The sequence below is a fragment of the Ranitomeya variabilis genome, chromosome 2 (genome assembly GCF_051348905.1).
Source record: "Ranitomeya variabilis isolate aRanVar5 chromosome 2, aRanVar5.hap1, whole genome shotgun sequence".
NCBI lineage: Eukaryota > Metazoa > Chordata > Amphibia > Anura > Dendrobatidae > Ranitomeya > Ranitomeya variabilis.
The window spans coordinates 18,224,543-18,237,084 of record NC_135233.1 but is presented as its reverse complement, the minus strand read 5'-3'; the positions used below and the strand labels follow the sequence as shown (position 1 = coordinate 18,237,084).

Below are 12,542 nucleotides of genomic sequence, written 5' to 3'. Positions count from 1 at the left end.
GGGTGAGAGCAATGACAAAATGCAAACGTGAACAAAACAACAGTCAAAAGGGATGAGAACAGAGAAATGGTCTGTGGTCACCCCCTGCAGAATCGCTCCTTTATAGTGGTTGTCTTGCTAATTGCCGATCTTTTCTACTTTTTGTCTTTTACATTTGTACAACAGCAGGAGAAATTGATTCACAATCAATTTTGCTTCATAGACAGGATGATTTCACAGAAGTGTGATTGATTTGGAGTTACATTGTGTTGTTTAAGTGTTCCCTTTATTTTTTGAGCAGTTTATATAAATACTATTGCTCCTGATTTGTGAGCCCCTTGTCACAACTTCTCATTATCCATGTTGTCCCTGTTTCTTCCATCCTGTATGAATATATTTTCTATTAATAAAATTTCCCATTTTTGAGTATCACTTGGGAATTTTGTATTGTCATGTTTTGCTTTGCTTCACATATTTCTAACGACTTGTCCGTTTTAGTCCTCACATCATTAGCATTATTGATGTGTTATAAAATGATGGTTTATTTATATACACTTGTTAAATATGCCAATTCTTTCTGTGAGTCAATTGTAGTGTATAAATCTGTATGTAGTGAGCTCCCCTTAGTGGTGGCTGTATAAATCCATATATAGTGAGCTCCTCCTAGTGGTGGCTGTATAAATCTGTATGTAGTGAGTTGCAGTCTAGTGATGGCTGTATAAATCTGTACATAGTGAGCCCCCCTAGTGGTGACTGTATAAATCTGTACATAGTGAGCCCCCCCAGTGGTGGCTGTATAAATCTGTATGTAGTGAGCTCCCCCTAGTGGTGGCTGTATAAATCTGTACATAGTGAGCCCCCCCAGTGGTGGCTGTATAAATCTGTATGTAGTGAGCTCCCCCTAGTGGTGACTGTATAAATCTGTACATAGTGAGCCCCCCAGTGGTGGCTGTATAAATCTGTATGTAGTGAACTCTTTTATTATAAAAATACAAAACTTACAATAAATAGCAAAAATCAAAACCCCAGCAAAAGCAACTGTCCGAGTCCAACATTACCCCCCAGTCCAAAGCAAAGTCCGAGTCCAGCATAACTGCCCCCAGTCAAAGCAACCCTGCAAATGAAAACAAACTGCCTTCTTCTTTCTCAGAGAAGCTTCATCCATCTTTCCTTTCTTTCTTTATGTTGTTTTCTGTCCTTTACTCTTCTTTTCACTTTTTGATTCCTCCTCCCCAGGTTACCTCACCCAAGGAGAGAAGAAACATTTTATTAATACACACACACATACACACTTCATACCAAACCTGACAAAGAAAACTCTGGTCCATCGCCCAAAAAGAAACATTATAGCCACCTGGCTTAAACACATCTATCTAAATCACACAAATTTTTATTTTTTTTTTTAAATTTATATATTTTTTTTATTATTTCATTTTTTTAAATTTTTTTTTTTTTTTTTTTTTTTACACAGCAAACACAACTATAAACAACCTACCACCAAACCCACACAATACAAAAATAAGCTCACCGAGTAACTCATAACCTCTTGCTTACAGGTGCATTAACCCTGTAAGCCACAGGATCATCACCTTACAATACAATGCTACATAACTCTATATACAACACTTACCCAGAGCCAGGATTGGTGCCTGTAAGCCCTATATCAATAATTCACTTCTGCAAAACAAAAATCTGATAGTGAAAAGCCCCAGCCCGCCACCAGGAAACCGGAGATGACAGGCTTCTACCCTAACAATCCTTACCCTACCAGCCGTCCCTACCTGTCTAGACATCTGCCCCTATTTATCTACCTACCTTTCCCTGTCTCTCCCTGCCTGACCCTACTACCCTACCTAACTCACCGCGTGCCTATCTAACTGTCCCTGGGCTGTCCCTATCCTGTCCCTACCTATCTACCTGTCCCTACTGAAGCTGTCTACCTGTCCCTATCATTTACCTGCTTATCTCATAGATTGTAAGCTTGCGAGCAGGGCCCTCATTCCTACTGGTATCTGTTTTGAACTGTGATTTCTGTTATGCTGTAATGTCTATTGTCTGTATAAGTCCCCTCTATAAGTTGTAAAGCGCTGCGGAATATGTTGGCGCTATATAAATAAAATTATTATTATTATTATTATTATCTAAGCCCTAGGTACATTAAATGAGAACCCTCTCCAGAGAAGAGAGGCCCTCGCTGCACCCAGCCTGTCATACTCCAGAGAGCGCACCTTCACCAGGCCACCCAGAATGTTCCTAACAACCTCGTCCCGGGGGAGGATTTTCTGCTGAGTTGACACTAAGCACCGTGCGTTCCACGTGTAAAACCTGACGACTAAACTGACTAGAAATAAAGTGCCCCGATCTCGGCCACCCAGGGATCCGAATGCCCCATACGCCCACTCCGCATAGGCAAGGTGTGCCAGCCGAGGCCAGCCTATGGAAGCACCCACCCTGTTGTAGACCCCTGTATTAAAAGGACACTGAAGGAGGAAGTGCTCCATGCTTTCCAGCGTGTCGCAACACCCCTCACGGGGACAACCCCGATCATCGGAGTTCCTACACTTCAGGTTGTCCCTTACATACAGTTTCCCATGGAAGCAACGCCAAGCCAAGTCCCAAAACTTCAAGGGGACCCGTGTAGAATTCAATAACCTCAGCCCACCCTCCAGATCCCGACTTGGGCAATCTTTGAGCACCAGAGGCTTCTGGAAATGGGTCAACAGGACCCTCCTGTCAAGGAATTTCCTCGACATGGTCCTGATCTCCCACATTCCCAGACCCCACCGGCGGATCACCTTCAGAACCGGGGTAGCGTAAGCCGGGAGATGCCCGTGCGGTGTGCGCAGGTCCTTCACTTGCCCTCCTGTCTCCCATTCCTGGAAGAAGGGTCGAAGCCACCCCTTGCAGGAGAATACCCACGGAGGAGCCCTCTCTGACCAGAGGTTGGCGATGTTAGTCTTGACAAAAGTGTTTATTAGAAACACCACTGGGTTGACCATACCCAACCCTCCTAGTCTCCTTGTGCGGTATGTGACCTCCCGCTTGACTAGGTTCAGCCTATTTCCCCATAACATCTGGAAAAACAGGCTGTAGACCCGTGTCCAGAGCGGCTCTGGCAACATGCAGACACTGCCCAGGTATATTAACAAGGGTAGCAAAAAACCCTTAACCAGGCTAACCCTTTCCCTCAGGGTCAAAGACCAACCCTTCCATTGGTCCACCTTCTGGGCGGCGATCTTAAGTCTGCCCTCCCAATTTTGCTGGGGGTAGTCCCCAGGGCCAAATTCGATGCCTAGGATTTTTGCCGATGCCTGGGGCTCTGGAAGAGTGTCCGGGAGACCAAAACTAGGGTCTCCCCCTCCCAGCCAGAGACTCTCACACTTTTCCTGATTAATTCTGGACCCAGAAGCCTCCGAGTAGCGATCAACCTCAGACATGACCCACTCCGCCTCCTCACCCGAGGACACGAAAAGGGAGACGTCATCGGCATACGCTACCACCCTCAAAGTGGCTTCCGGGGCCACCTGGTCCATCCTGACTCCCACCAACGGTCCACGCTCAATCCTCCTTAAAAGGGGATCTATCGCGAACACGTATAACAGCGGGCTCAATGGACAGCCCTGGCGGACCCCAGACCCAACCTCAAAAGGGCGGCCAGACCAACCATTCACGAGCGGGAAAGTCTCTGCCCCCGCGTACAAGATCTTTAGCCAATTTACAAACCCCCCAGGCAGACCGTACCTCAGAAGGACGGACCAGAGGTACTCATGGTTAACCCGATCAAAAGCCTTCGCCTGGTCTAAGGACAGCAAGTACCCCTTCCAGTGACCTGCCCTGCCCTGCTCCACTGCCTCTCGGACACCGAGCACAGCACTAAAGGTACTGCGGCCTGGAACAGAGCAGTGCTGGGCCCCCGAAAGGAGCCGGGGTGCAAACTTCACCAGCCGTTTGAACAGCACCTTTGCCAGAACCTTCCGGTCCGTATTGAGAAGCGCTATGGGACGCCAATTCTCAATACGGGACGGGTCCTTACCCTTTGACAGGATAATCAGGGCCGACTGCCTCATTGACCGGGAGAGAGCGCCCGAGGAGAGACACTCGTTAAACACCTCGGTCAAGAGGGGGACCAAGGAGTCCCTAAATGTCTTATAAAACTCGGATGTTAAGCCATCCGGACCTGGCGATTTCTTAGGCCGAAGCCCATCAATGGCCAGTCGCACTTCCTCTTCCCTGATTGGTTCTGTCAAAACGTGAAGCGAGGGGTCATCTCCTGGCTCAGGGATGGCCTCGGCCAGGAAAGCCGACATCACGTTCCGATCCAGATCCCTCTTCCCCAAGAGGTGTGAGTAGAAAGATCTGATCACCTCCAGGATCCCTGATTTGGATCTGTTCAGGGAACCCGTATCGTCGACCAAACCTGTCACCACCTTACAACTCACTGACATCTTACAGTTTCTGTAGGGGTCAGGCGAGCGGTACCTCCCGAAATCCCTCTCAAAAACCAAAGATGTGTGCCTATCGTACTGACACCTCTTGAGTAAAGACTTCACTCTGGAGATCTCCTCACGGTCACCTCCAGCCGAGACGAGATGTTCGAGTTTCCTCCTCAGTTCCTGATACAGGCGGTACCTGCTCAGGCTCCTGAGGCTCGAGAGCCGGCGGAAGAAACTCGCAACCCGATCCTTGAACATCTCCCACCACTCTGACTTATCGCTACAGAGATCCAAAAGCGGTACCTGGCTCTGAAGAAAGTCCTCAAAGGATTGTCTTATCTCTGCTTCTTCCAAGAGGGACGAATTCAGCTTCCATAGTCCCCTTCCCATCCGAGGGGTTTCTGAAACATTCAGAGAAAAAGAAATCAGACAGTGATCGGAGAACTCCACCTCAACAACGGACACTGCTGAAGAGATGGCATCCTCCTTTAAAAAAAACCTGTCTATCCTAGACCTACAATTACCTCTATGAAAGGTGAAACCACAGTGACCTGGGGTGTGCCGGATGTGGACATCCACCAGGCGAGCGTCACTAGCTATACTATTAAGAGTATTACTATCATAAGCCAGCCGGTCAATGGAGCCTCCCTTATCATGAAGCCTTGTGACAGTGTTAAAGTCACCTCCAAAGACCACCTGCCGACTCGTAAAAAGATAGGGCTTAATCTTCAGGAAGAGACATTTACAGTCCCACTTTGACTGCGGACCATAGATGTTAATGAGCCGAAGCTCCTGTCCCCTCATGAAGACGTCTAAGACCAGGCACCTCCCCATTTCTACCTCGATAACTCTCCGGCATTCAACCGATGCAGTCTTAAAAAGGACTGCCACCCCGCTACACGGCTCGGCCGCAAGAGACCAGTACGAAGACCCGCACCTCCACTCGCTCTCCGCCTTGCGTATGGCCCCCATATCGGTAAGCCTGGTCTCCTGCAAAAACAAAATTTCAGCCTCAAATCGGGTGAGAAAATCAAAGGCCGCAAATCTAGCCGCATCAGACTTTATACTAGCAACATTAATGGTCGCTAGAGTCAACGGGGTGGGTGCCGCCATCATGAGTGATCGAGTTAGATGGCCTTTTTCTTCCCCCCACCCTTTTTCTTAGCCCGCTCATCTCCGGACGATGAAGCCCCCCCTCTTCTTTTCAGAGAGACAGAGGTATCCATCCCTCCCACCTCTTTCTCATCTCCGGACCCAGGGTCGTCCCTACCTCCCGAGGAAGACACACCCCCTGGAGAAGGGACTCCCCCGCCTCCCAAAGGCCCTCCCGATGTTACCTCCGGAACCTCACCCCCGACTCCCGTCTCAGCAGGATCGTCAAGGGCTTGGAACCGGTTGGAGAGGGGGATCAGAGGGGAGTCGGTGGGACCTTCCTTAGGCACCTTGGTCAGGGAAGAAGATTTTCCACCTTTTTTCTTCTTTTTTTTACTTTTGGCACTCTTGGCACTCTTGGTACCCTTGTCACCCATTTCTTTTGGCTGTTCCCCTCCATCCTCATCAAAACTTTCATATTGAGAGGCATCTGAGAGATCAGCCACTTCCTCATTCTCCATCCGTCTGATCTCCTCATTCACCGCTTCCTCCCCCGGGGCCTCAGTGACATGAGCTGTCGCCTCGGAGGAGGGGGCAGCCATTACCCCAGTTTCCCGAGGCTCCTCCTGCCCCCTGCCCTCCTGACGCCTTGCTTGCCTCCGCTGGTAAGAGGGGCCCCTCGCCCTGCCATTCCTCATCGGCCCCTCAGCTCCTCCCCCGCTGCCACCTCCAACCTCTGCAGAAGTTGCACCGCCAGGAACTTCCTCACGGCTCCCCTCCGCCCGGCCGGCCATGGCATTAGAGAAGGAACGAGGGCAGCGGCTGAACGGGTGACCTAGATCACCACACAGGTGACATCGAATGACACCACAGGATGCGGCGAGGTGACCCACCTCGCCACACAAGGCACATTTCTGCACCTTGCAGCCCGCGCTGAAGTGGCGAGGATCACCGCACCTGTGGCATACCTTCGGCTGCCCCTGGTAGAAGACCAGAATCCGATCCCTTCCCAGGAAAGCCGAGGAAGGGATGTGGGTGACAGTGCCACCTGAACGCTTCAACTTTACCATGAAGGTCCAGCCACCTGACCAGATACCAAAATCGTCCCGGTTCTTCTTAGGGACCTCCACAACCTCGCCGTACCGGCTCAACCAGGTCATTATGTCAACGCCAGAAAGAGACTCATTACATGTTAAAACGGTCACTTTCTTTGGCCCACTTTGGCGAGAAATTGCTTCCACGGTGAACCCTCGCCAGCCGGGTTCCTCTTTTACCAGCTCATAATTCGACCAAAAGAGCTCCAAGCCCTCTGGCCGAACAAAGCTGATATCAAAGGTGGAGGTCCCAAAAGGATGTATCAGAGCAAAGATGTCAATAGCCCTGAAGTCCATCTTCATGAGGAGCTTCACCACATTTGTCCTGGATGGACACGCCTCATTGCCCCTCCAGCGAAGACGAACCACATTTCTCCTGGAGACCCCCTGCCCGGCTGTCGGGAGGGACCACACGGTCTCCCCCCCCTTTTTCTCTTGGAAGGAAGCTAGACCAAACTTATCTAGCCAGTAGGACAACGCCACCTCTCTTCCCTCTACATTGATCGTCCGCTCACCTTTTTTGAGGGCCTCCAGGAAACAGCGGCGAAAAGCTTCATTCCCTGGGTTCGGAGATGAGGAAGACCCCTGTGGAACCCCAGCGGCAGCAGCCGCATAACTAATGGCGGCTGCAGGTGAGGGGGACGATGGACCAGCCCCTATAGTCCCTGAACCCTCAACCTCACAGTCAACCATCTCCACCTCACTTACCTCAGCCTCACCATTTTCACTGGTAGAAATCACCGCACTGGCACCATTCACACCAACCATACCTCCAGCAGAAACCACCCCTGACCCGTCACCATTATCACAGACAATATTCACACCACTTGCACCAATTCCATTCTTATTTACATTTACATTTTTGTTTGCATTTTTTTTTCTGCTTTCTGCTTGGATTGTTATTTGCAGTGCAGCTGCCCCTTTAAGATCCATACTGCAGGGTTTGATTACCACACCCTGCTTTTCAGCAGAGCATGTGCTGGCAGCTGCAGACTGTTGCTCCAGCCTCTCCTGCAGACCATCTCCACACTCCCGTGTGCACTTCACCGCCGGGTCCCCCACAGATACAGGTGACACACATGCAGAGGACCCCGGCAGTGCGACCCCCTCCGGTGAGGGTGCGATCCGGTCCGGCATTACCGCAGCCATTACAGCTGCACCCGAGATGATAACCGGTGCCGGGGTCCCGGATTTTGACCCAGCATCGGATCTGCATGTGGGGGACCCCGACACCACAGCACACGCCGCCGATGATGCGGCCCCGGCTGACAGCGCACCGCCAACACTGCGGGGAGCGGCGACCACCGGCAAGGTACCCACAGCCTCCACCCCCCGAGCGCCAGCAGGTGCAGCAGGCACCAGGCCGTCCCCCGTTTCCACAGAGGATCGGGCCTGGACACCTCCACAGGTTCTATTACTGCCCGCCACAGGGCCACACTCCAGACCATGCACACTGTCCGGCTCTGCAGCCGCATGCCCACTCTCGCCCCCTCTGCTACCGCCAGCAGAGACGGCGACCTGCGCCATACGACTTGTACTCTCCCCGCTCCCTCGCACCGGACCCACTGCAGGTCCCGGGCCGGGGTGGGTAGCGGGCTCCACACAGCGGGACCGGGGGGTCCCAGGAAGGGGGACAAACACCAACCTCTCCTCCGATGTTTTCTTCCTTTTTTTGCTTTTCTTTTTCCCCCTCCTGGTTGCCTCGTCCCCGCAGACCTCATCCCCAAACTTCAGGTGGGCATAATTTACTGGGGACTCTAGCTGACGAGGCAACCCCCACTACTGCTGTTATCGCTGCTGCTATCATCCGCATCTCCCCCATCATCCTCTGAAATGCTGTTGTCTGATGGGAGTGGGACCTGCACTGGATCTATTCCGCTGTGTGTGGCCTGGAGATCACTTACCAAGCCCCCAGGTGGGTACGGCGCCTCCTCCATCTCCTCATGGTCCACCTCCTCCACCTGGGTCGGACGCCGAGACCCCTCTGGCTCCTTCGCAGCAGCCATGTTGTGGAATCGGTCCTCGTTTTCCAGTTTTTCCCGGAAGGGCCCGCTGTTATCCAATATAGCCGCTCTCCGGGCTTCCATGCCCTCAATGCAGATCCCCAGGCTGGATATCCTGGCTGTCAGGGCAGACTTCTCTGTGCGGGAGGCTCTGCTTGCAGCTTGCCTCACCTCCTTCAGCTCCTCCCGGAGTCTCCTGATGGTCTTCCCAGCCTCATCATACTCGCTGAGGTACGCATGGACGCGGGAGCCATAGCTGGTAACCGGCTCCCGTGCGGCCCTAGTGCCCCAATCCTTCTGCACCGCCGCCGCTGCACCTCTGCGAGTACTCCGCTCACCTCCGGGAGGAGACACCGCAGTGGCCCTCGCCTCAGCCTTAGGGGCTTTGCAGCCCTCCTGGGTCTTCCTGGGCTCCTCCATGCTCTGGGCCTTGCCAGATCTGGTGACCCTCTTTGCCGGTAGCAATGAGCTCCCACCCCTCGCCGGCTTAGACCGAGGGGTGGGAGACGGGGACTCAGCCCCACAGTCCATCCACTACACCCCTCTCTTTCCTAGGTCAGAGAGGGGGGGGAATTACTGGGTGGAAAAAAAACTGGTGACTCTCCTGGAGCAAACAGACCAGCACCTTCCTCCACAGACTACAGGCTCCTAGTGGTGGCTGTATAAATCTGTATATAGTGAGCTCCCCCTAGTGATGAATATATAAATCTGTATGTAGTGAGCTCCCCCTAGTGGTGGCTGTATAAATCTGTATATAGTGAGCTCCCCCTAGTGGTGGCTGTATGAATCTGTATATAGTGAGCTCTCACTAGTGGTGGCTGTATAAATCTGTATGTAGTGAGCTCCCCCTAGTGGTGGCTGTATAAATCTGTATATAGTGAGCTCCCCCTAGTGGTGGCTGTATGAATCTGTATATAGTGAGCTCTCACTAGTGGTGGCTGTATAAATCTGTATGTAGTGAGCTCCCCCTAGTGGTGGCTGTATAAATCTGTATATAGTGAGCTCCCCCTAGTGGTGGCTGTATGAATCTGTATATAGTGAGCTCTCACTAGTGGTGGCTGTATGAATCTGTATATAGTGAGCTCTCACTAGTGGTGGCTGTATGAATCTGTATATAGTGAGCTCTCACTAGTGGTGGCTGTATGAATCTGTATATAGTGAGCTCTCACTAGTGGTGGCTGTACAAACCCATATGCATTGAGTTCCGTAAAGTAATGGCTGTATAATTCAACGAGCACTTAGTTCCCTGTATTGGTGGCTTTGTAAATCTGTATGTAGTGAGCTGTAAAATTTAAAGTGCACTTTACTCCATTTATTGTTAGCTTAATAAATTCATATGCATTGAGCTCTCCCAAGTGGTGGCTGTCTAAACCTGCATTCAAAGAACTTCTCTTAAAAGTGGCTTTATAAATCCATATTCAGTGAGTTCCATGGAGAGGAGCTGTATAGTTCCACATGCACTGTGCTCCCTCTAGTGATTCCTGTATAAATCCATATGCAGTGAGCGCCCCTTAGTGGTGGCTGGGTAAACTAATATGCAATAAGATCCTTCTAGTGGTGGCTGTATAATTTTAGCTTCTCCCAGAGGAGACTGCAAGCTGCAATAATTATGTAATTTATAAAATCGTAAAAAAACAAAGTGCTAATGAAGCTGAAGCATGTTTTTAGTTGGGGTCGTGCTTCCTGTAGATTTTTTTTTATTTAAAGAACAAGACATCGGGTCCAGTATCCAGTTACATATACTTAACATTTCTAAATGACAATTAGAAGCATTGATTCTTTGTGATATTCGTCTGCTCTTCATGCCGCACGGTAGTTTTATGTATTTATTTATATTTATTATATGTAAGAAATGATCTGCCGATTGTAACGAACAAAAACACATATCCACCGGGCCTGGTGTGGCTCCTCACCTGCACGTAGCGGGGCACGGGGACAGTAAATAATAAGAAGCGCAGTTTATGTGATTACTTTCCGACCTCCTGCTGTGACCTCTACAAATTGAAACGTCCCTCGCTCAAATGTAGCTCGGAAGAGGAGAAAGTTCAGGCGGCGGCGGAAAGTGCAGGAGGCAAGAAATACAGAACATAATTAGATTTCCACTCAGCTAAAACAAATGATGCGAAATGATGGAGATGTACCCTATAGATACCTGCATGGGAAGAAGAAGAAGCAATGATTCTACAGGGTAAATGACCTCAGGGAAATGTATCAATTCAATGACAATATGAACCAGGATCTACTCACTGACAGCATGTAAAACTCTACTTTGTCACAAACAAAACTGATGATCGATTCTCTTCAAATATTACAGTTATTACCGCTGAGTAATGCTCTCGAATTGCTGACATTTTTACTGCAAAGTTACCCTCCTCAAATATTACACTTACATATTACTGCTGATCAATCATCCTCAGTTATAACAATCATTTTTTACAGGAGACCAGGGCTTCAATGGAATGGGCATTAGGTTAGTTTTGTTGTTTATTATATTCAGTTTTTTACAGGGGAGCAGAGCTTCAATGGAATTGGTGTTAGGTGAGTATAACCGTGTTTGTTATTTTTAAATAAATTTGTTAAATGGTGTGCATTTTTATTTCAAATAAATGACTTTATTCTTGGTGTTTTTTATTGACAATATGACTATGGGGTTAGTAATAGATAGGCGTCCTACAGACACCTCTCCATTAATAACTGCTGGGCTTGATGTCACTTAAAAATACAAAGGTGACATCAAGCCCACAAATATGAGCCCCACTTGCCATAAGGGCAAGTGGGGAGAGCCAGGCAAAGATCCAGAATAGATGCGCCTTTTTTGGAACAGCAGTGGGCTGTTCTTTTTAGGCTGGAGGGTACCAATATCCAAGGCCCCATACCATCGAGAATAATAGCTCCCAGCTGTCTGCTTTAGCTTGGCCGGTTGTCAAAAATGGGGGGGAACCCCACTGTTTTTTTTTAATTATTTTTTAAAATATTTTTCAAAAACGGCATGGGAAGCCCTCTATTCTTGATAATCAGCCATGATAAAGCTGACAGCTGAAGAGTGCATCCCACATCTGTCAGTTTTGCCATGCTCATTATCAAAAAAAGAAAGACCCCACGTCATTTTTTTAAAATGATCTATTCATAGCACAGGTGCTGGCTGATGGGAGTAGTACTCATCAGCTGATGCCTGTGAGCAGAGGTTAGCTTTTTACAGCCAGTGACAGCTGCTGGCTTACTCTGACAGCATGGAAACTGCTGCTCTCTGCTGGTGATAATCTTAGCACCGATCAGAGGCAGTGTTTGCCGTGCTATCATGCATATGACAGCGTGGCAAACAATGGATGTTTTGGTCCCCCAACTCATCTGAATGGGGTCTGGGTTGGGGTACTGTTCTGGTACCCGAAACTGAACTTTTCAAAAAATAGTTGGCCGAACCTGCCGGGCCCGAACATCCTGGGGTTCGCCCATCACTACTGCTGGGTGGATAGATGGTTAGTAGCGAATTGATTTGCTGAAAATCACAATACTAAAAAGATGTAAATTGACCTAAAAAATTTCAAAAAACTCAGTGCTAGGAGTCCTATATTCAGCCATTTTTAAGTTCTTTAACACAATCCCAGTCTTAATGTCACTTCACCAAAGAACCATGGAAATGGATGGTAATCTGGTAATAACCAACAACCTATCTGATAACACATTGCATTGGCAGATGTTTTATGTTTTTCGCAAACTAAAACACAGCTCATGTGATCATTCAGACAGATGTTTGCAGAACACTGACTCAAACTGACAGTGTCGCTGTCAGAGGTAACATCATCCTGACTGATGTGCCATGTATATTTGATAATGCCTTTGGCATCCTCCCCACTAATACACCAGGGTCAAAGAGAACAATTATGATCTGTGTTTGGTAATACTAGTGTCTGCATGGCTGCTGCCAGTGATGGTGGTGTCTA

At 49.3% G+C, this 12,542-nt stretch overlaps 1 protein-coding gene across 1 annotated transcript; it reads right to left on the bottom strand.

The window, feature by feature from the left end:
- Positions 1-3,503: 3,503 nt before the first annotated feature.
- Positions 3,504-9,220, bottom strand: LOC143804194 (uncharacterized). Its single transcript, XM_077282053.1, has 2 exons — positions 8,503-9,220; positions 3,504-4,813 (listed from the first exon to the last, which is right to left on the bottom strand). Exons 1-2 carry the CDS (start codon positions 9,130-9,132, stop codon positions 4,778-4,780), a joined length of 666 nt encoding a protein of 221 aa, XP_077138168.1. The 5' UTR covers positions 9,133-9,220; the 3' UTR covers positions 3,504-4,777.
- Between the last annotated feature and the right edge of the window lie 3,322 nt (positions 9,221-12,542).

Bases quoted from the DNA above. Each gene is read 5' to 3' on its own strand.
- LOC143804194 (XM_077282053.1), bottom strand. From the start codon at position 9,132: ATGGACTGTGGGGCTGAGTCCCCGTCTCCCACCCCTCGGTCTAAGCCG. The intron at 4,814-8,502 runs GTAAGTGATCTC...TGAATGTTTCAG, and splicing joins CGTACCCACCTGGGGGCTTG to AAACCCCTCGGATGGGAAGG.